The 22,638-nt window shown below is 37.5% G+C and overlaps 1 protein-coding gene across 1 annotated transcript in view; it reads left to right on the top strand.

The window, feature by feature from the left end:
* Nucleotides 1–22,638, top strand: part of ARHGAP42 (Rho GTPase activating protein 42) — a 167,928-nt gene that overhangs the window by 139,896 nt on the left and 5,394 nt on the right. Inside the window, exons 16-23 of the mRNA XM_069808326.1 lie at nucleotides 268–326; nucleotides 1,151–1,256; nucleotides 6,054–6,213; nucleotides 8,901–9,045; nucleotides 11,876–12,256; nucleotides 14,462–14,618; nucleotides 15,143–15,205; nucleotides 22,350–22,429. Coding sequence (XP_069664427.1) covers nucleotides 268–326; nucleotides 1,151–1,256; nucleotides 6,054–6,213; nucleotides 8,901–9,045; nucleotides 11,876–12,256; nucleotides 14,462–14,618; nucleotides 15,143–15,205; nucleotides 22,350–22,429 — 1,151 coding nt within the window. The remainder of the gene's footprint in view (nucleotides 1–267; nucleotides 327–1,150; nucleotides 1,257–6,053; nucleotides 6,214–8,900; nucleotides 9,046–11,875; nucleotides 12,257–14,461; nucleotides 14,619–15,142; nucleotides 15,206–22,349; nucleotides 22,430–22,638) is intronic.

Below are 22,638 nucleotides of genomic sequence, written 5' to 3'. Positions count from 1 at the left end.
GCTGTAGTCAGTGACGCTAGTATTTCCCTTATTAACTTAAATGGTGACACCAGATTCAACTTAAAGAGATTTTCAGACTGTGTACGTGACTGACTTGTATACGACTTGTAATCAGAATCACTCATCACTGAATTGGGTTTCCTAGCACATACCAATGTACATTGTGCAGATGTTGAGGGCTGTCATAATCACACCCATAAAACTTAAAAAGACTTTGAGTAATGCTTTTCTTTAAATTTATTTTTAATATATTTTTTTTACAACCAGGTGTCTTTCAGAACCACTGATGACTTTCAAGCTGCACAAAGATTTCATTGTTGCTGTTAGTAAGTAAAGAAATAAATACACTTTCATGAAAGTAATATTGTTTCTAACGCTTAATCTCCCCAGTTACTATCCTTACTTTTCTCCTTGGTCTATTATTCTGTGATCCAGCCATGGATCCGACTTCTTCCATGTCACTGTATGTGACAGCACAGTGCCACATGAAAGCCCTCAAAATAGAGAAGTTACACTAGATGAAGCTGTTCAGTGGTTTGTTCTGATCTTTTTAGATGTTCTGTGTGACTGCCTTCTGCATGAAATTCTGAACCTTGATTTATATGTTTGTTTGTTTTATATGGGCTGATAATTCATTTATAGCATTCATCCCTCTCATCCAGGGACCTTTATTTTCCCAGCTTGCCTTGAGAAATTGGAGGCGGTGATAATTATCTCCTTTTCACAAATGGAGTAATTAGATACAAAGATAGTAAGATTGTTTTTCCAATGACTTCAGTCTATAATTTGAAGTTATTTCCCCATTTCCTCTTGCCTTGATAAGAATAAAAGACACTCAAGAATTTTAGATATTTTTAATTTCAAGGAGTAAAATCTTGGATTTCACTGAAGTGACACATCAGGTCAACATTGCCACTAATTTTTTTTGTTCCTGTAACAGTGGTTTTGGCAAGTTACTTGAAATACAGATTTCAGAATGTTGTAATAAATATAATCAAATTGTCCTCATCATTTTAAAGGCTAATTGTGTTTGGCTTCTTGTAATGCATGTGTTATTTACGCTTATATTAGCGTACAGACATTGGTGCCATTTATAGTCACATCTTAGCACATTCTAACTTATCAACAATATTTGTTTTCTGTTTAATAGAGTCAGATGATCAGAACTACAGAGTTGAGGCAGTGCATGCGCTTGTGCATAAGTTACCAGAGAAGAACAGAGAGATGCTGGACATCCTTATCAAGCACTTGGTCAAGTAATTCTTTTTGATTTTTCTCTTTGGTATTATTGTAAGATGTGGTTATTTCTGCTTTAAATTTGTCAGTGTTGCTTAATCCATTCTCTGTGTTAAAACAATGCCACTTGAAATTACTTTTAATTCTAAAATGCTGTTCTAAATGTAGCTGAAGAGCACTCACTGTAGAAACAAAATAAAAAATAACACCATAAAGAGTCACGAAGATGACCAACTATGTTCATAAAATAAATCCACTCAATGGTTTTTTTTTTTTCACGTTCCTACTTACTACAGAAATTGCCATAATTAAACTGAAGAAACGTCTAAAACTATGCTAAGGTTGGTAGAAAAGGCTGGTTTGAATCTGACTCGAGGTCCCACACTGTTTCAGAAATGGAGAGTACACTAATGTGATAATACTTGTCCTTCATCTTTGATCTTCTTTTTCTCTCTAATAACTCTGAAGTGTAGTATCATTTGAAAACACTAATTTGAAGTAGTATTATTTGTGGTTTTGATATCTATATAAATGTCCAAACCCACTTTTGAATCTGCCTTGTTTTATCAGCTTCTCTAAGTATTAATTAAATGTCAGATGGAAAAGATTTTGCATTTCTTTGAACTGATGACCTTTTGTCTTCACTGAATTACACTTAGCATGTGCTGTGAGACAAAAAAGACAAGTTTTTATTCTCTTATGTCTTTCTGTATCACTAGCTATGATTACATACCATTATTACATTATAATTTATCCTGTTTCTGCATCAAATGTTATTCATGTAGATTTTAGTAAATCTTTGGTCAGTTTTCACTGGTATTTGCTGAATACTTTTTAATATGTATTATTCTTTCTGATTTAGCAGTCTGTATACTTTTTATTACTTTTATCAATGATCTGGGAATGTGAATACTGAAACAGCAGTTGTTCAGATAAGGCCCACATGACTGAGAAATGTAGAAGACATAAGAGAGGAGTCCATATTGTTTTCATTCTGTTCATTACATCCCAGCTATTTTGCTTTGTTGATCACAGCTTGAGCCACAGCCTGCAATAAGCTGTCTACAGTGGAGCATAATGCAGTTTTGCTTCCTCTTACAGATGTGAGAACTTTGAAAATTTCTTTGATAGGAAATTATTTAGCCCTAATAAATTATTTTTAGCCTTTTATGTCATTAGCCCCTTAAGAACTGACATGATAGCAAGCTGCTGTGAATGTTTCCATTGCAAAAACTGATTAGGCAGACCTTGCATCTTGTTATACGTGGGGTAACCCAGAGAACAAGATGAAAGCAAGTTTCTTAAGTTTCCTTACTTGCAGAGTTGTTTGATTAGCTAAAAAAACATAATATCTACTGTTTTCTAACCCTCTAAAAAGTTAAAGCATTTAATGAGGGATTAATGATTCTGTAAAAGCTGCTAGTCTGGAAGCTCCCAAATTAGAAATATATATGCATAGGAACTGACTTATTTGTAGGCAGAATTAGTTATAGGCAAGCATTTCTTCCTTGACCTCTTTTCCTGGCCTCTTTATTCTCAGTGTGACCTCAAATGCGTTTCCAAAGAAAAGCATGCCTGCAGTATTCCCTTCTTTAATTGTTCTCTTTAACTTTTGCCTATCTCATCTTTGATGTGATTCTCATTTCTGATAAATGTAATCTTACAATTTTATACTGAAAACTTTCAGTTCTTTTCTTTTCAACATTCAGTTCACCCCTTCTAATTTCTCATATAATGTGCCAGCTGTTGTTTATGCTAGCAGTTCTAATGAGACTGAATTCAAAATTAGTCTCTTGCATATATTAGTTATCTTCCTTCCTCATCTTTTTCCTACCACTCTGTGAAGACTTTTCAAGGAAAAAATGGCGGATACAGTGCCTAATTTTATGAAAATGGGAAAACATGAAAAAAAAAAAAGCAACCTCCCTTTCTTCATTCTTTTGTTTGAAATCCAATTTCAAAATGTATATCCTTTCCCTATATTTCTTTTAGCTGTTCAGTTCCTTTATGTATGCTTTTCTGTCTAGGTGAAAATACTATACCTTTAACTATGAGTTATAAAATAAGGATAACATTATTTTTTCTTGGTTTAGGTCTTAAGGTCTTTCATGTCTGCCTACCTTGACTTTTGTGTCACAATGCAAAATTAAATATGAACTAGATGTTGTGGGATGTAGATCATACTAAACACAAACAAACAAATCCAGCAAATCCTGAAAAGCACCCTGCAGAGAGGTGATACTGCATGAGTATATACTCAGTCAGCAGCTAGGCAAACATGGGAAGTTTGGTGGTTTTTTCACATAGGTAATTCATTTTTTGTTTTTAAACCTTCCTAGTCAAATTACCTGTCTACTTTAAAGAATAAATCATTCTTTGGTATGATTTAATAACACCATACTTTTCTAAGGTAGATAGTCGGGAGTCTGCAATCTGGCAGTATCAAAAATTTACTAGTGATATATCAAAAAAAGAAATTTTGAGGAGAAAGCAACTGCACCTTAATGAATGCCTTACAGCTACCTGAAATGCATGATTACCTTGGCCTGTATCTATTCAGTAGCTCAGCAACAGTAGGACTAGGTCAGAGGAAATTGGCTATCAAAATGATCCATTTACAGGCCTGGGTTTTTCCTCTTCTGCAAGAAATTGAGCCTTTGAAATGCTTTGTAGAAAGTCCTTTCTGGTTACAATGTTATTAAATTCACCATTCCTTTTATTAGCAAAGCTACCAAATTTGTAACCAAGGAAACCCAAACACAGGACAAACACTACTTTCTCTCTTAAGCTATAAGACTATAGTGCTTGTGTAAGAGACCTTAACAGTGACTGTGCAGCCCAAAGCAGAGTAACATTGCAAAGGGTTTTTTTTTTTTAGGTTTTTCTAACAAACCTAGAGCTGAGTAATTCAAAATTCCATTTTCATTAGAATACTAGTGGACTTCCCAAAGACCCCTTAGTCACCTAAGCTAAACATAAGATCTGTTACAGAGAAAATTAGATTAAGATAATTGGCTAAAAATATGCTTTAACAAGGTAGTCATTTTCATTATATGGCTTCCAAATAATGATCTCTGCCAGTGTGTCTGTCTGAAATAAAACTCTAGAAAGTTTTTTTGACATAACTTGGTGAAGCAACATAGGAATTGTGTAAGAAGATAGATATTTATTTTCCTGCAGTTTATAATTATGTTCTCTCCAATACAAACCCCTTTCCCATATTTCTCCCGCTTCTCAATGTAAATGGAATGCTAAAACATTACTGTTCAAATATGAGGAGAGTATTACTTCACTATAGAAGTAATTGTACAGTCTATCTCACCTCTATACCAAGATAATTCTACTATTCTATTCATTCTGTGTACCATTAGTGCCTACTCAACAGGGAGAATAAGAGAAAGGTAATGTGTGAGTCCAGACGTGGGTTTGATCCTGATTCTAACAAAATATACCCCAGTAGCCTTGGGAAAACCTGTCAGGAAAGACCTGACAGTCGTCACTGCCTTTCTAATCTTTGTAAGTGGATAGTATTTGTGTTATTTGCTACCAAACTCTGACATCAGATAGGTAATATTGCTAATGTTTATACAACATTTTAAGAACAAATCAAGCTATCCGAGAATATTATTGGAAGGAAAACATAGCAGATGTCTCCATGAATCTGATTAATGAAGGCTGTCAGAGAAAAACAGAAGATAAAGTTTGCTCCTACCTGCTAGTCTTCCAGTATTTTATAGATTTCACTGTTTCTTAATTTTTAAAGGTACAAGAGTTATTTAGTTATTTTAATTATGTAGGAAGTGGCTAAAAATGCTCAGCTTGACAATGGTAGCAGATAGCAGTGAGAAGGAAGAGGAAAACATGAACAAGCGCCTCAATAACTGATTCTATTTGGTAGCACATTCAGTAAAATTAAGCTTTAAGGCAATTATAAAATCTTTACTTGGCATGATATTTCTCATACACAAGGCAATAGGGCAGCTGTGACGGGGGAATCACTGGCAGTTATTTCGAAGGATTTATGATTATACGGTTTTTATTTGGCAAATCTTATTCGTAAGGAGAGAAAAGGGGTATTAAGGATTACTGACTGATGGTTTTCATTTTACTATCTGATAAATTATGGGAAAAACTAGGTTTCTAAATTCTACATTAAGAAGAAAAATGACAGAAAAGGTACAGTAAGCAATAACAATATACAAAAGTAAAAGATGAATATATTTTAAAGCCAGAAGATGTCATTATGATCATCTAGTGTTATCTATACAACAGAAACAACGATTTTGCTGACCCTATTGATCCCATGTTTTCAACATATTAATAAAGAGATCCTATTGCAATTTAAGTGTTTTCAGTAACTAAGTTTCTTTCCTTTACATGAAACCTAATGTATATGGTTGACCTCCATTATCACATAGTATTTTCATTCAATCCAACATCAAATATTTAAGTTCCTGTAAAATCATTAGAGAGAGATAGGTGCTTATCCTAAACTTTAGATGGTCTGCATCTCTCTGTGGAGACCTTCAAAGACAGTTGCTTTTCCCTGTCAATTATGTCAGGAACTTAAATACTTCCTCTAGGAAGACATGCTCGTTATCCATTAAGTTATTTCAGGATGGGAGCCTGGATGGAAATATAGTAGTTGTACTACACTGTATTTTGACTCTAGTAAAAGTGAAAGTTTTAAAAGTGGTTTTAAAAGGGCGGCATGAACTCGGGATCTTGTTAAAGAAGTAGTCTTAACAGGTTTTTGCCTGTTGGAATTGTAGTTTAGCACAACAATTTAATTGCATATTGTTTGTGTTCATTTAAAGGGTATCATTACACAGTCAACAAAATCTAATGACTGTATCCAACCTTGGTGTTATCTTTGGACCAACTCTGATGAGAGCCCAAGAAGAAACCGTGGCTGCTATGATGAACATTAAGTTTCAAAATATCGTCGTTGAAATTCTGATAGAGCATTATGAAAAGGTAGAAAGACATTATCTGACTGTTTTGTGATGAAGTGGAACTAAGATCTCATTTTCATTACCATCATTAAGTTCTTAAGAATAAGAAATCCAGCATTTGTAGGAGATCGTTGATAGAAAGAATACCTTCTTCCCACCCCATGCTATGGTTCTGTATTCCTAGCAAGTCTTTTGTGGCTGTGCAAGGTACAGATCCAAGGCATAATCTCCCATGCTTTGAAGGAGTTGCTCTGAATCTTCGGTTGCTTTCTGAAGATTGCTGTGTCCTTCTTATATCTAGAAACAGAAGGAGAAGGTCATAACTTTGCTTCCAGCTCCTCCATCTCTCTCATGCTAGCTGTGTATGAAGGTTCCCTCTGGTTGAATGCATGGATTCTCCTCTGAGTGCATCAAGTCAGAGTCTTTCTGGCCATTGCTGTCCTTTGGGGATACACCAGCTGCACAGTGGAGATCTAGTCCCTCCTAGCGTCATGAAACCCCAACTATCCTTCAGTTCCTCTTTTCACAAGCAGCATCAATGTGGATCCCCAGCAGAATCCCCCATTTCTGTGCAGTGTGTCATTTTTCATTTGTGTAGATACTAGATGAAAAGTAAAAAAGCAAATGGAAAAAATACCATATCTTAGATGAGGTTTTATTCCTAGTTACATGTTTGAAGCCCATCATGTCTTTGTGATTTAAAAGTTCTTGAATACTCTGGAACATACAAACTTCTCTAGGCACTTTTGCTTTGAAGAAAGGCGTGTCTGTGACTGCCTGGTTAATTTTGTTTTTCCCAAAGAGACCAGTGACAGCAAAGGTCCATCTCAAACTCTTCCCTGGAACATTGAATAAGAACTGTTTAAGGGCTTGAGAAGGAAAATCCATGAAATCTTGAATACTTACTTTCAGTCACTACCATTGCAGATATCAGCTTCACTGAAAAGCCTCCTCAGATTTTATTTTATTTTAAACTATTTCATTTCAGAACTCAGCAGAACAGTCAAGATCTCCTTTACCTGGTCATCAAAAGAAATTTTATTTTGGGGATCTTTTGTTGATGTATATCACCTTCTCTGATGACTAACAAAACAAAGTGAAAAAACTTTGGGTTTCTTCCATTTCATGTTACTCAGCTAAGGGGCTGTTCCCAGTCAGTACCAGGATCCCCTGCACTGGTTGGTCAGTAAGTACTGACAGTACTGTTTGGTATCATCAGTTATATTTCACAGGGACTCCTCAGAATTGGTATGATACTGATAGCCTCCTTGGCTATAAATCCAAAACATATATATTACATGTTTCCAACACTGAATTTCCCCTTGAGAAAATTACAAGCTCATTCAATACAAAGATCATGGCTGCACAACCAAAATCACCCTTGCTCCATTTCTCTGTCTACAGACATGTTTTTGTATTGATGTGCTACTCACTAATGCCTAATACAGTATTAATGTACTTAAAGAGCATCTCAAGACATCCATTAAAGTATTTTCTACCATGGAAGTATATTTGCTTTCTTCCACTTCTGTGAATGGCATAGAGGTTATCTTTTCATTGTTCACTTCATCCTCTTCTGGGAGTGCCCTATAGACAGGGGGTCCAGAAATCCTTGCAGAGACGTATTTTTGCATTGCATGGTATTTAACCTGCAACACTTGGTCCTATGGAGATTGGACACTTCTGATTCCTTCAGTAGCTTATTTCAGGCAATCTTTCTCTGTAAAACCTCTTCTCCTTTCCACAGAACTAATTCCACTTCCTTCCACAGAATCCCATAAAAGGTGCTCAGTAGAGTTTACATTAGGAGTAAGTGAGAAAGAAGATCTGGAATTAAAACCTGCAAGTCTTTTGGTTATGTTTTTTGCTTTGGTCATCCTCCAAGGCAATTATAATTTTTACTAGAAGTATCCAAGAAGGTTTTTAGGGTCTTTCAAGACCTCTGCTGCATGTGTCTTGGATATTGCAGAACAGGTGATACAAAGGAAAGTCAACCAAATTACGGGACCTTCTGCATTATTCTTGCTGGCAGGCTTGCCAAACTTATCAGCAAAGAGTTCTTTAAAACCTCATGTGGACCTGTGTCAGATTGCAGTAGTCAAATACTCATAAAAATTTGAGTATTTTCTGCAGAAATGAGGTGCAAAATTGACCAGTGGTAGCAGTGGTATGTAAAAAATAAAAACCAGGAGGTGCTCCAAACATAAAGATGTTCCTCATCAAACTTGAATTGTTTGGTAAAATAAAGTGGCTTTCTGAAATACAAACTGGATTGTAATAAGTTACAACTATGACATATTTTTATGACACACAAAAGCTTTCACAGGAACACAGAGAAAAAATTCAATCTTTTCATAATATTTTTAAAAATCTATTAGTTCTTGGGCAGGACGTAGTAGTAAGCACCTATTGGAAATTTTACAATTTAGACTGTTAAGTACTTCTAATATAAAACTATTTAAACAAAAATTTTTATATAATTACTATAAATTTTAAGTACAGCTCAGTAATGTTGTTCTTGGATTGTAAAATGAGATTAGAGCAAAGCTTGTGTTCTGTGAGTTTACTCTTTTGTGATGTGTGAGACTATTACAGGATTAATTTCAGGGATAGTGGTGAGGAAAACAAGTGGATTAATAATTGAAGTGTAAGAGTACCTCTATTGTTTATATCTTATTTTTCCCCTTTTTTTTTTGTTTAATCATGCAGATATTTCACACCGCACCAGACCCCAATATTCCTCTTCCCCAACCTCAGTCTCGATCAGGTTCAAGAAGGACAAGAGCAATTTGTCTCTCCACGGGTTCACGTAAACCCAAAGGAAGATATACACCATGTCTAGCAGATCCTGACAGTGAGTTTGTCCTTGTTGACTGGTTATCTTCCTTTTTATGTCTTGTCTGTTAACTTTCCCGAATAATATCCAAAAGGTATTGTATTCCAATAATTATAAGCATAACAGATAGGGTTTCATCAGCTTTTTAACCTCTGTGAGCCACAGCCACATTGTTAAATGACTTCATTCCTTGCTTCTCTCAGATGAGAAAGGATGTTTGGTTTTAGGCAAGTCTCATATTGCATACAGTGTTCAAAAATGATTTAGAGTAGACTTTATATTCTAATCTAAATGTAGTCTGCTTTGAAACTCAGAAGTACATTATATGAAGTTCATCTCATTTGCTTGCAAGATGATTAGTAAGGTTGGGAAACTGTAAATAGAATCTTTCCTCTCCTCCTCTAATAAATGTAATTCAGTCAAGGTCAAGATCAAAACCATTACTTGGCTTCTTTTCACATGCATGAAACTGTGGTCATTGGTTCAAAGTCAGCCACTGCCCAAGTTGCCAAAACCACTGAAACTTTGTTAGTTTTTCTGGAATACAAACAAACTCTAATATTTTGGGGAGAAACAGTATACTTATACGGCTTATTGTTTAACAGCAGGGAGTTACGGTTATAATTAATTGCTGCTTAGAATGCTTATTCATTTTCATGTAGATGTGACTATTAAAAAGTTTCCCTTCATTCATCTTCATCTAGTGGGCCGTCACTTTTTTTACTTACTGGCTGTGCCAGTAAGTAATATTGAAATGTTAGCAAAGATTATGTTCTACTACTGCAACAGACTTTCAAAAGAACTTCTGTGTCCCTTGGTTCCTCAAGGAGATTTACATGAAACTGGTACAGTAAATTAATCCACAGTTAAGGTGCATCTGTTCCTGAGGATCCGTAGTAATTCTTAAGCCTGTAATGTTAGGAAATGTATCCTCAGCATACTCTTGCATAGGTGCTGCATTTTCCATAGGTTTATGTTACATGATTTCTGCCAGTGAGAGTTTAAATACTAAATGAGAGCAATAGCTGCCTACACATCAATTGCCAGCGTGAATGGCATGGGATCCCGAGCAAGAAGTTAGAGGAACCTTCAGTTACATTCACCAGAGGACAAACTGGGCAAGTTTCAACTGCTTTTTACTGTGTAACTGCAATGAATGAATGTCAGCTTAAAAAAAGGGGCATTTCTGTGCAAGTATTTTGCAGAGCATATGCAAGCTCATGCTTCTTCATTCAGACACGTCTTGTGCTGACGGCTTGATTGGAACTAGGTCTGACCCAAGAGCTCTCCACTTGTGTTTTGCTTATTAGCTCAAGTTCAGCACTTGCTTACACAAGTTCCAGTTAAGATCTCGCTTGTGCCTGGAAGGCCAAGGCAGAAGCAGAGGTATTCTCCTTGCCAAATATCTCTAGGTGTAGCCAGAGATAGGCAAGAGAGAGCCTTGGCTTCTGGGAATAGCAATTTCTGAAGTACTAGATGGTTTTAAGTCATCATTTAAATGAAGCACGGACACTTAACTATATTACAGGAAATTAAGGAATTCTGTATGGCATGAGAAAATGGGATACAGGTTTCAAACAGTAGAAAATTATAGAAAATGCATCTGACAAATCTAGGCTTCAGCCAATCTTGCAATTTTCAAGGGACTAATGGTCTGTAAAGGGGCAAGATGGGGGACAATCTAATCTGGAATACCAGAATTCTGGCCACAAGTGGACAGAATATGTCACACTACTGTACCAGTGGCACTACTGTTGTCAGATCCACTCACTGTGCAAGGCACTGGTATTTGTGACCTTATCTGTAGTATTGTGTGTGGTTATGGTCACTTGTTGCCAAGGGTATTGAAACATTGGGAGGCAAAAGCAGCTGTATCATGTTGATATCTTGTAACTACTGTGTGGTTGCAGAATATACATTCTCTACTTCTTGTGAATTTTGTGAATTATAATTCCTAGCTTTTGGGGAAAAAAAACCCTACTAGAAACCAATGTATGACTCACTAGACTGAATCCAGTCTTCAGAATAACTCAGTCCTCCCTGTATTATAGGCCAGTGCTTCCTCAGTTCCGATGAGTGTTCCTACCTTTATATCATCAGCAAATTTCTTTAGGATATTCCTACTTCTTGTTGCAAAAAGATTATTGGAAACACAATCAGTACAAAGATTTTTGTGTAGATAGGTAAATTTCTCTAATACCAGTCTTATTAAAGAAATTCATAAAATGTTCAACATTCAAGTTGTAAATAAAGGAATCAGTTGTTGCCCTTCTGTGGGATAGATATTTCATGAAAGGTATGATGACTCAGAAAATAGGATATCTATAGATAGACTTATGGACTAGTCTTGCAAAGACTGCAAAGATCCTCAGCAGCTTGGTAGCCAAAATAAAAATTCTTGTGCCTGCTGGCAATGAAGTCATGCATTTAAGAACAGAAGTGTGACAAGCACCACAACATTTGCCTTATCATGGAAATCTAGCAAGATACTCACCACAAAGATATTGCAACTTCGTAACTGTTAAATTTCCTAAGGATTATTTGTATTGCAGGCAGTTCTTTTAAAATGCAAACTTCTATGTGAAATAAGTTAGCCTGTAGCCCATTATGTTCGTCAGCTCTAAAGAAATAGCCATGAAAGGCAGCTCTTCCAGGTTAAAGATAGGAATATGTGTGAAACTTAGTAAATAAACAGATATTTTGTCTTAAGAATCATTGCCTCTGAAACCACAGATTAATGCATTTGATGACAAGTAAGGTACAAGGGGCTAAAGGTGGCATGAAAGAAATGCACATGATTGGAAAATGTAATTTTTTTTTTTCTCTGTCTCCCCACACTCCTCCCTAGGTGATTCATACAGCAGTAGCCCAGACAGCACTCCCATGGGCAGCATTGAATCTCTCTCTTCTCACTCCTCTGAGCAGAACAGCACCACCAAATGTGTGCCCTCGCAGCCCAGGGAAAAATCAGGAGGGATTCCATGGATTGCCTCTCCCCCCTCTTCTAATGGCCAGAAGAGTTCAGGCCTCTGGACTACAAGTCCAGAATCCTCATCAAAGGAGGATGCAACCAAAACAGATGTGGAGTCAGACTGCCAAAGTGTAGCTTCTGTCACTGGACCAGAGAATGCCTCTCCACCAACAGACCTGACCAAAAAGAGTTCTTATGCTCTGTCTGGCCTGAAAAGGTCTTCAGCATCTTCCCTTAGATCAATCCCATCAGCTGAAGGTAATTTCTAAAGTCTTTCAGGACATCAGTGTTTATTGTGACGCCTCAGAAGACAAGAGCTGCATCTGAAAGCTAGTGATACTCATTAATCTTTTTTGTTTATTTCTTTAATTTTTGTGGTATGTTCTTTCAGTTTTCAAACTGCTTTTGACAGAATTCCATTGTTTGTTACCTGTACAGTTCACACAGCTTAAAAGAGGTCAGTGTTTCTCAGAATTTAGAGTATTCTCTATCCTGCTGTGCCTCATCTAGACCACTGACTTGTAAGAAGATTGCTGGTTTATAAGAAGTGTTGGTAGCTATGGTTTATCACCGTGTCAAAGGAATGAATCCTTGCAACATGATTGATACTGATCAAAGTTAACATTTAAATTTAAAAAGCACTAGGCTTAACATCTAGTAAGTAACAGTTTTGTCACTCCTTGTCAGTGTGCCTGCTTTTTTTTTTTTTTTGACAACTGCATCTCTTAAATTGACTGACATAGGAGACTGAAGGAGAAATAGTTTGTTTTGGTTTGTTTTTTTTTTACTTATGGTTTTTACTGTCAATGCCTTTAGTTGAGATAGGACTGGACAGATGGGATAAAAAGGTAATCCCTGACATGAAATGTATGTCTGAAACCCTACTGATGGAACGGCTGCTTCATTCTGCCCTACTTGCATGGTTTGTTATCCAGTGCTGCAAGTTAGATTAGCTTGAACACAAGATTATGTCTGAATGGTCCTGTATATGGACAAGAACAACCACAGGTTTGCAAACCCAACTTTAGGAATCTAATTTCAGGGCATAAGTTAGGACACCAGTCTTCCTTTTCAGTCAAAGAAGGATGCTGCTTCAAAGAAGACCGTCAGAGCACCTGAGCTGAGCCTAAGTCTCCAAATAAGCCTGGACAAGGCTCCTTACAAGACAGAGAAGCTTAAAAACATAGCTTCTTAATTTAGACAGTTCTGCTAAATGCTAAGTTAGCTGGAATGCCTGTGAACCCTTGCTGTACCTTTGTGAGTACCTGAGGTGATATTGCACTATATTGACAGCTATGAGGTAATTACTTTAGAAGAAACACTTTCTTGAAATAACTATATTTGCTGTGTTTTGGATTATGAAGATTAACAGTCAGCACTGAAACAACGAGCTCCAGTAGACTGAGTGTGAGTGCTGAGTTTGCCACTGAGCTGTCAATAGTATAAGTAATATAAGTACAGGTAGGCTAAAAATGTGGGTATGTGCAGAGCCCTAAAAGTTTAAGAAAGGTCTCTTCCCTCTGCCCCCCATGGAGTGTACAAGCTTTTTTCTAAGACTTCTAGATATGAATTAGTGTTATATTAACAGTATTAATAATGTAGAATAATAATTATCATTAACAATAATTTACACTACAGAATAATACTATAGAATAACAATATTAATAATATAGGTATTGATTTTATGTTTTGGGATGTCTTCATATTATGACAGCTTTGAAAGAATTATTAAGAATCTGTAGTTCTTGGGAGTAAAGAAACACAGAAGTAGATGCAGCTTTTGTCTTGCAGAACATATATGCAAACAAGGCAGAAGTCCACAGATAGTTCAGCTTAAAGGACACATGTGGCCATACCTTGTATTCAATAAAAGGACTTTTTTTTGTATGCAATACAGTCTGTACAGCTATAAATTTGTTTTATCAAGTTATAGTAGCAAATGTTTTAGGCAAACTGTGATCGTTAATCCCTAAGTATTTTTTTTATATTGCATGAAGCTTTTGTGGACATTAAAATATTAATTCTTACAAATTAACGTGGTCTGATTTCATAGTGGATGCTGCTTTGAGCAGGAATTTGAACTAGATGACTTCCTGAGATCCCTTCCAACATGAATTTTTTCTGCAATTCTATGCAGTGTACTACTTTGTAAATGTTGTTTTTATAGTCACTTTTTAGTGAATGTACTAACTAGGCCTTTAAGTGCAATGTAATTTCTTAGCCTTCACAATTTTAACATTATTTCTTCATTCTTGCTGTTGGCCCTTTTCTCCTGGCTTTCTGCCTGAAAGGCTGTTTCTTCTCTCTCTTAGTAAGTACTTTCTCTACCTATTTTGCCTCTAAAAAAAAAAAACAAAAACAAAAACAAACAAAACACAACACCTTTGCTTTGCATGTTACACATGTTGTGCAACAACTTCAAATTAACTTTAATATTCCTTATAATTTGGTTGTTTTCTTTAGGTAACAAAAGCTGTAGTGGATCTATACAGAGCTTATCTTCAACAGATACCAAAGATACACCAAAGGCTCCAACAAACCCTGATTTGCCTCCCAAAATGTGCAGAAGATTAAGATTAGATACTGCATCAAGTAATGGCTATCAAAGACCAGGATCTGTGTAAGTCATCAAGGCCCTTTGGAGATTTGTGTTGTTACAGTTTGTCTACTATAAAGTGATCCCAGAGAAGTATATAAGCAAGTTCTCCAGAAACTGCGGGACTCCACTTTTTAAACTGGAAGGGATCACTGTAGTCAGTTCACAGACTGTTGTGTCTTACTTAGAGAATGCTGCACAGCTCAGAGTTCCAGCATGACAGTGACAGACTGGCAGTAAAAGCATTTCCGATATATCTATTGGCCATCCATGAATATAATTTTAAATATAGGGTGTTCAGATTTCCCTTGCTGACTCAGCAAGGCACTAGAGCATGTAGAAGTCAGTGGCACCAGTTAGGTTATGCCCTTAAGAATGCTGCTGAATAAGGACTTAAATACAGCTTTTGAATTTCCTGTTTCTCTAAGTGAATAATTAAAACAATTTTTAAAAAATGTGTCCATGTCTTTAGATGGTTAAAAGTGAAACTACTCCGTGTATTTAATTAATGGGCAAAGTATAAAGCAAGGTGGTGCTTTTATTTTCAGAGTGGCTGCAAGAGCGCAGTTATTTGAAAGTGCTGGTTCACTTAAACAAGTTTCTTCAGGACGGTAAGTGCTTCATACTGTTTAACAATTTGTAAAATCCTTTCTGGTTAGCTGGCTTCAAAGAATGAAATAGAAATGTTAGAGCTTTGTTCTGTGTCTTTTGGACAGCATCATGTGGCATGTGAAATTTTATTTACTTATTCCATACAGCTCTTTGTATATACATGCTTTCAGCAGAGTAGCAAACATTCTAGTTTATGGTAATTTGCTCACAAAGGCAGTTCTTGAATCAACAGCTGCTTTAGAAAGTTCAGGATTAATTTGATCAGGATTTCTATCTTTACCATCACGTCTTCCATGCCTCAGTATCTGTCTGGAGAAACTGTTGCCCTTTCTTCTTGATAGGGTGCAGCAGGAATTATTTACATTTTCTTTACAATTGTTTGCATTTATTTGGTGGATTTGATTCATTCTTATATTAAATGAATTTAGAATGTTCTGGTAAGTGTTCATCTAGGAAGCAGTATCTTCCATAGATTACTAACCCCCTCTACAATTAATAGACTAAAGCAGATAATCAGATAAATGAATGTGGGAAAAAGTCTGTCTCTCTTTTTGGTGTCCCTGCATTTCAAGTTCTTTGAGACAGAACATACATTTTTGTCCATCAGTTTACTCACTGATACCAGGATCTTACTGGAACTGTTGAGCCATGTTTAAAAAAAAGTCAATCTGTGAATCCAATAGTAATCTAAAGTAGCACAGCTGTAAAGGAAGATGCCAACATATGCTGAGATGTGTGGCAGTGCAATATGGCTGTCCTCTCTGACAGATCTAGCAGCGGAAAGAAAGAGAAAGCTGACCTGCGAAGGCCCACTGATCTTGTTCAAGAGCAGCCCCTTACAGGAATCAGGGCTGTTCTTGTGTTATGTAGTACATTAACTGTAAGGTGACGAAAAAAGAGGCTGGCAGGGGAGGAAAGGGGTATGAAAAGAGCAGGGCAATAATTTAAGGAAAAAAAGTATAAATGAAGAGACTGGAATGTTCTTAATCTAGTGCCCTGAGCCAAGAGCGATGACTGCTTCACCAGTCCTGCATCATTTCACCTCCAACACTGTTTCTTCTCTTATTTTGTATTACTCCCTCCTTGTAAACTCTCCCCTGTTGTTCCCTCAGAGCCTGTGCCACCTGTATCTGTATATAAAAAGCATGTAAGAAGCAAAAACTGACAAAGGAAAAATGTAGCAGTTTGATAATGGATATGGAGAGCAGATAACAAAGCCGAAAACGCTGAAAGGCTTAATAGCTCCTCTACTTCAGCCTTCCTAAGAAGGAAGCAACAGTAACAAGGAGAATGGAAAATGAGAGGTCAGCAGGCAAAATGAGGAAGAAATAAGAAGTAGCTCAGCTGTTCTTACAGTGCTGCTTAAGTCTAAGTACGATTTTGCAATTCAGAGCCAGCTTTTATTTACCTCTGATATATGTTATGAACACGAAGGCTGATTTAAAAACTTAGGGTAGTCTTTGTTTTGCTCTGAAGTATGTAGAAATCATGATAATTACATGTTGATCCACCCAGTAGAAAGGCCTTCTGTGTTCATAACTCTACTGTCTAATGAGTATATGCAGGACAGAGTGTAAGACAGAGAAACTATTTTTTTGGTTTGATAATAGAAATACTGAAGTCAAGACAGTGTTGAACTCTGTGCAGGGGTAATTTACCCTGTGAAAATAGCTAGTTTTGACATTTAAGCTGCTGCTTACCTATGCATTATAGTATCTGAGTAGCTGCATTCCTACTTGAAGCATCTGTTGCCTGTTGTGGTCATTTGTACAGTAGACAGATAAAAAGGACCTATATGACTTTGTAGTCTCACATTGTTTTCTGTATTCCAGCAGATAATTTTGCACTTGATACTTTACCACCACAGTGGCCTGATCTTACTTAATTCCTTCTTCCAAGCGGTCTTTGCAACCCTGCGTTCTGACTCTGTATAATGCGATATCTCTGTTATGAGTGTGTGTCCTCCCTTTTTCATTTTTAATGCTGGGACATTATTTGACCTGGCTGTTTTCTCTCCTTGTGTATATGAGTACGTGCCCCCATAGTGCTACCAGTTTGAACAGATTTCTTTTAGACTGGAATAGAATGATAGGCCACAGTACATGTTTTAGGATTGGACAGGGAAGACCAAAATGTTATGCCCTATTGAGCCTGTGCTCTCTTTTTCCAATTCCAGAGTTACTTTGACTTCTCAGTCTTCCCATTGCACTGGGGTATTAAGCTACCATTTACACTGAGACCAATCCCTGTGGCTAATCTAGTATGCACTTGAAAGAGGTGAAGGAGTTTTCTTACCACTTACACAAATACTGCAGTTAGATAAAAGTCATAGTAAGGCCTGTGGTCTCTTTATTGCAGCTTCTGTACAAAAATGCACCAACGCATAATCCCTGACTCTACATTTTCTTGACTTTGATTTAGAGGTACACAGAAAGTCAAGTCTCCTGAAGTGAGAAACTGGATTATAAGAAGAAGGATTTCCATTAGAAAAGAATACCTAGAAAAATGGGAAGGAGGTGGTGACAGCAAACAGCTCTAACTTGGCAGCAGGATGTCTAGGTGCCAGGCTGGGACTTTAATAGGAGTAGGCTGACAGTATGAAGCCCTCTAAACCCATGCTCCTCTCCCAACCATATGATTAAATATCCTTTCCCAGTCATTCTTCTGTTTTTATTTTCATGCTATATTTTGCATTTTCTTAAACACCTGGAACACCTTGCCCAGCCCAGCCCAGTGTTTTCTACTCAGTCAAGGTTGTCTGTAACTCTGCCATTTCTAGCAGTCTATAAACCTTTCTTCTTCCGGTAGGGTAATATTAACCGATGAGTCATCTGAGAGAGATTTATGTGTTTTCCCTCATTCATTCCTCTTCTGGCTTCTGTCTTTGTCTTGCTAAACTGAAAACTCATTAGGGCAGGAGCATAGTTTTATAGCTTATTTCTAACTTTAAAAATTATTGTTGTTGTTGTTGTTATTATTATTAAAAGGGCCTCGGGTGTTGTTGAGTGTGTGTAGTCAAGCAAAGTAATTTATGATCTGATGAGTACTGACCATTTGACTGCTAGTATAAGTTTATCATTATGGGCTCAAAACGAACGTAATGAAAAGTAAGGAAAGCGAAAATGCATTTTTCTCATCTGGAGTCTATCCAGTAAAGCCATGGAAAGAAGAAACTTCTAGGAAATGTGGGTACCATTTTCTGAAGTTGGGTTTTTTTTCCTCGGCACTAAACAACATGAATCACACTCTTCTCAGGTTATTAGCATCATCTTAAGAGAACCATAATAGATGGTGGTGATGTTATCACATGCTTTTTAACAAACAGCCTTGTTTGTAGGGAGGACAGCATTAACATCATAAGGAAGAATGTCCATTTTCATAATCACACGCGCAAAAAAAAAAAGCCCAAGAACCTGCACGACCTTTTCATGGTTAATGCTTCTAGCTGGATAGGGTTGAAGTGAGTAATAACTAATATAAAAACCTAAGTAATCAAATCAAGTGTGGAGGCAATAACCATGGGCTTGAAAATTGCTCCAGAATTATGAGTAAATATTCCTAGAATCTGTCTCTCATTATACCATCACACACAGTTTGTAGATAACATAGGGATGTAATTACTCTGTGTCAGGAGCAAGGTAGTGGGAAGAATCCTGTAATTTATGAGATTTTTAGAAACTGACTTCTTTGTACCTTCTGTTTGTGTATCTGTCTGAATGTCAAATGCTGGGAAGCTTTCTCTTTCCAGAACTGAGCAAGTCAGAGTCCATGTTTTCTAATCTTTTTACTTTTAAAGTAAACATACTTGGATCAGGTAAAATTGGAAGCTGAAAACAGAATACTTTAGTAGACATAAGAGAATATAGGAGAAAATTGCATTTATTTTCTTAACTTTTTCTAAGGGCACTAAAAAAAAAGATGTCATTTTTCAAGAAGAACTTAAATAATTCTGCCTCACATTTAAATATTGCTGTTCTGTTTTATTATTGCCTTAAATGTCTTTTGTCACAGTATTACTCAGATGTCACATTCTTAACATGGGAAACTGGCTTGATAGTCATGCCACTAAGTAACGAGGTGCTACATATTAATCAGGTTCAAAATCCTCCATGTGCTTTAGTAAATTCATTACCAATAACCTTATATACATGGTGACTATAGTCATTATTAACAGTTACTCCACTGTTTTATATGTGTAAAATCCATGATTACACCACACAGGTGTATTGGGTTTGCGTAGCGGGGGGGCTACATGGGTAGCTTCTGTGAGAAGCTGCTAGAAGCTTCCCCCATGTCCAATACAGCCAATGCCAGCCGGCTCCAAGATGGACCGAGCACTGGCCAAGGCTGAGCCCATCAGTGACAGTGGTAGCACCTCTGGGATAACAGATTTAAGAAGGGGAAAAAAACAGCACAACTACAGCCGGAAAGAGGAGTGAGAATATGTGAGAGAAACAACCCTGCAGCCCCCCAGGTCAGTGCAGAAGGAGGGGAGGAGATGCTCCAGGTGCCCGAGCAGAGATTCCCCTGCAGCCCGTGGGGAAGACCATGGTGAGGCAGGCTGTCCCCCTGCAGCCCAGGGAGGTCCACGGGGGAGCAGATCTCCACCTGCAGCCCAGGGAGGACCCCACGCCAGAGCAGGTGGGTGCCCAAAGGAGGCTGGGACCCCATGGGAAGCCCACGCTGGAGCAGGCTCCTGGCAGGACCTGTGGCCCCATGGAGAGAGGAGCCCATGCTGGAGCAGGTTTGCTGGCAGGACTTGTGACCCCACGGGGGACCCACGCTGGAGCAGTCTGTACCTGAAGGACTACAGCCCAGGGAAGGGACCCACGCTGGAGCAGTTCGTGAAGAATTGTAGCCCACAGGAAGGACTCACATTGGAGAAGTTCATGAAGGACTGTCTCCCATGGTAGGGACCCCATGCTGGAGCAGGGGAAGAGTGTGAGGAATCCTGGCCCTGAGGAGGAAGGAGCGGCAAAGACAAGGTGTGAGGAACTGACCCCAACCCCCATTCCCCATCCCCCTGCATTGCTCAGGGGGAGGAGGTGGAGAAAATTGGGAGTAAAGTTAAGCCCAGCAAGAAAGGAGGGGTAGGGGGAAGGTGTTTTAAGTTTGGGGTTTAGTTCTCATTACCCTACTCTGATTTGATTGGTAATAAACTAATTTCCCCAGGTCGAGTCTGTTTTGCCTGTGACTGTAATTGCTGAGTGATCTCCCTGTCCTTATCTCAACCCACAAGCTTTTTGTCACATTTTTCTCTCCACTGTCCAGCTGAGGAGGGGAATGATAGATCAGCTTTAATGGGCACCTGATGTCCACAGCCAGGGTCAACCCACCAAAATAGGTAATAGCTGTTTTGTCAGACACTTACCAATCTGGGTCAGTATAATTAGAATATCTGTAGTGCTCTTTGTTATATTGACTTTGAGGAAAAATGATACTTTTTCTTCAGAGGGAGAAATCATTTCTGGAAAGCTCATACATACAAAATTTGGAATATGTCCATCCACTGTCATACACTTTTAAAGATTCAGATGAATGATGGTGTGCTAGTACTGATTGGCACAAGGGTACGAGGCCAGGGTAGAGGGATGCTCTCTGCTCCCTTTAGGAAATCCATCCCTGCTTAACCTCCCCAGGGAGGTGTGGAACTCAAAGGCGAAGTGCCATGGCTCCATCGGTGGTACACAAAATAAAATAGACTTCTTATGCTAATGCTTATGATGTGGCACTGTTATTAATCTAACTTAGGACTCTGTTATCTCACTATTTTGGGAGAAAGACAAGATAGATTACATGTCACTTGCATATACACACTCTCAAAAAGTATGCAAAAAATGTATCACCAAAGGTCCCATACTGGGTCATTGAGATAAATCCTGGCTGGAAGGAAAGCTGAATCAGTAACTCCTCATCACATCATACAAAGGTGAAATAATCAACAAGTTCATCTTCACTTGGTATATTGTGGGTTTCCAATAAGTTTAAAGAAACTCATAAAAACTTATGGATCATATAAAAATTGCTTTGAGTGTATAAATTAAAGTCAAGGTATTAGGTAAAGTGCAGGAATCTAGAGAAAACTCCTAATTTCCTTCTTCATGTTCAATCCCTCATTTTGTACTTTGCAGAATCATAGTGCTAGAAGCCATATCAAGAGGTGACCTAATCTCTCCTCCTTCTCTGTGATTGAATCATTATATATCTAACTTTTACAGATATCTGTGTAGTGCCTTTTCTTAATTTGTTTTTTTTTTAAATGAACTTTTAGTAATAGGAATTCTTCAACTCAGGGATTGTCCAATTCTTGGCACTTCCAGTGCTTCAGTGTTCTAACCAGTAGAAGGGTCTTCCAGGTATAGATTAAGAGACATAAACTTAGCTGTCTACATGTAGGTGTCTTCATGTCAGCTGTTATTTAAGGAAGTGTTTCGCTGAAGGTTTCACCACGGGCAGTGGAACCTGGCAAGCCATTCGTTGCACTCTCAAGTAGGTGTCTTCCATAGCAGAAGCCAGGCCTGGTCCAGCCAGGTCTGCGAAGCCAGCCACATAGCTTACTTATAGACATCTAAATTTAGGTGGCTGAAGCTGAATGCCACCCAAGACGCTTAATTTAAACATCCCTTGCTGCAATTTAAATCCAAGTCCTTTTTGCAGTCATCCTGGAGAACGGTTTACTCCTTTTTGTCGCATACTTACCTTCTATGTATTATTTTCTTTGTAGACTGATCAACTAAATTTTATTCACATCTTTTGAGACCTTTAATGACTGGATGATGACTTTTGAATTGTCTCCAGGCAGTCCATCAGTTGGTTCAAGCGATGTGCTCAATTCAGTACTCATTTGAATGACAACTTAAACTGGAATGAATGAATCATTTTAAAAGTTATAAATTATATTCCTGTTTAAACCTCTAAGTAGGATGTTGGTCTCTTTTCTGCAATAACATGCTTGTTAACTCCAGTAAGCTTGGAGTTATTATCTGCTATAATTCTACTCCTCTGAACTGCTGTGTAACTAGTCATTACCATCCTGCATTTGTGCAACTGATTATTCCTACACTTCCCAGGTTTTAATTTCACTTCTTTATACACTTCTCCTTGTAATCTCACTTATTGCAAGCCTGTATTTTTTTCTTTCAGACAAGCAAAAGCCATGTATTCCTGTAAGGCTGAGCATAGTCATGAACTGTCTTTCCCACAGGGGGCAATATTTTCTAATGGTAAGATATGTTTTACATTGTCTTTTTATATAAGAAAATAAATAGAAAACTCAACTGTATCCACAAAATGAGAGTGTAATTCCATTTTCAGCTCTCAGTTCTTGCTGTGACTTTTCAATTGCTCTTGAATAAATACTATCCAAATAAATATATGAACCATGCATAGGATCTTTTAGCAGTTTTCATTAATTCTAAATATGTTTGTTTGG

This window comes from Haliaeetus albicilla, chromosome 20, assembly GCF_947461875.1.
Source record: "Haliaeetus albicilla chromosome 20, bHalAlb1.1, whole genome shotgun sequence".
Classification (NCBI taxonomy): domain Eukaryota; kingdom Metazoa; phylum Chordata; class Aves; order Accipitriformes; family Accipitridae; genus Haliaeetus; species Haliaeetus albicilla.
Note: the sequence above shows the minus strand (reverse complement) of the source record. Positions and strands in the feature narration are given on the sequence as shown.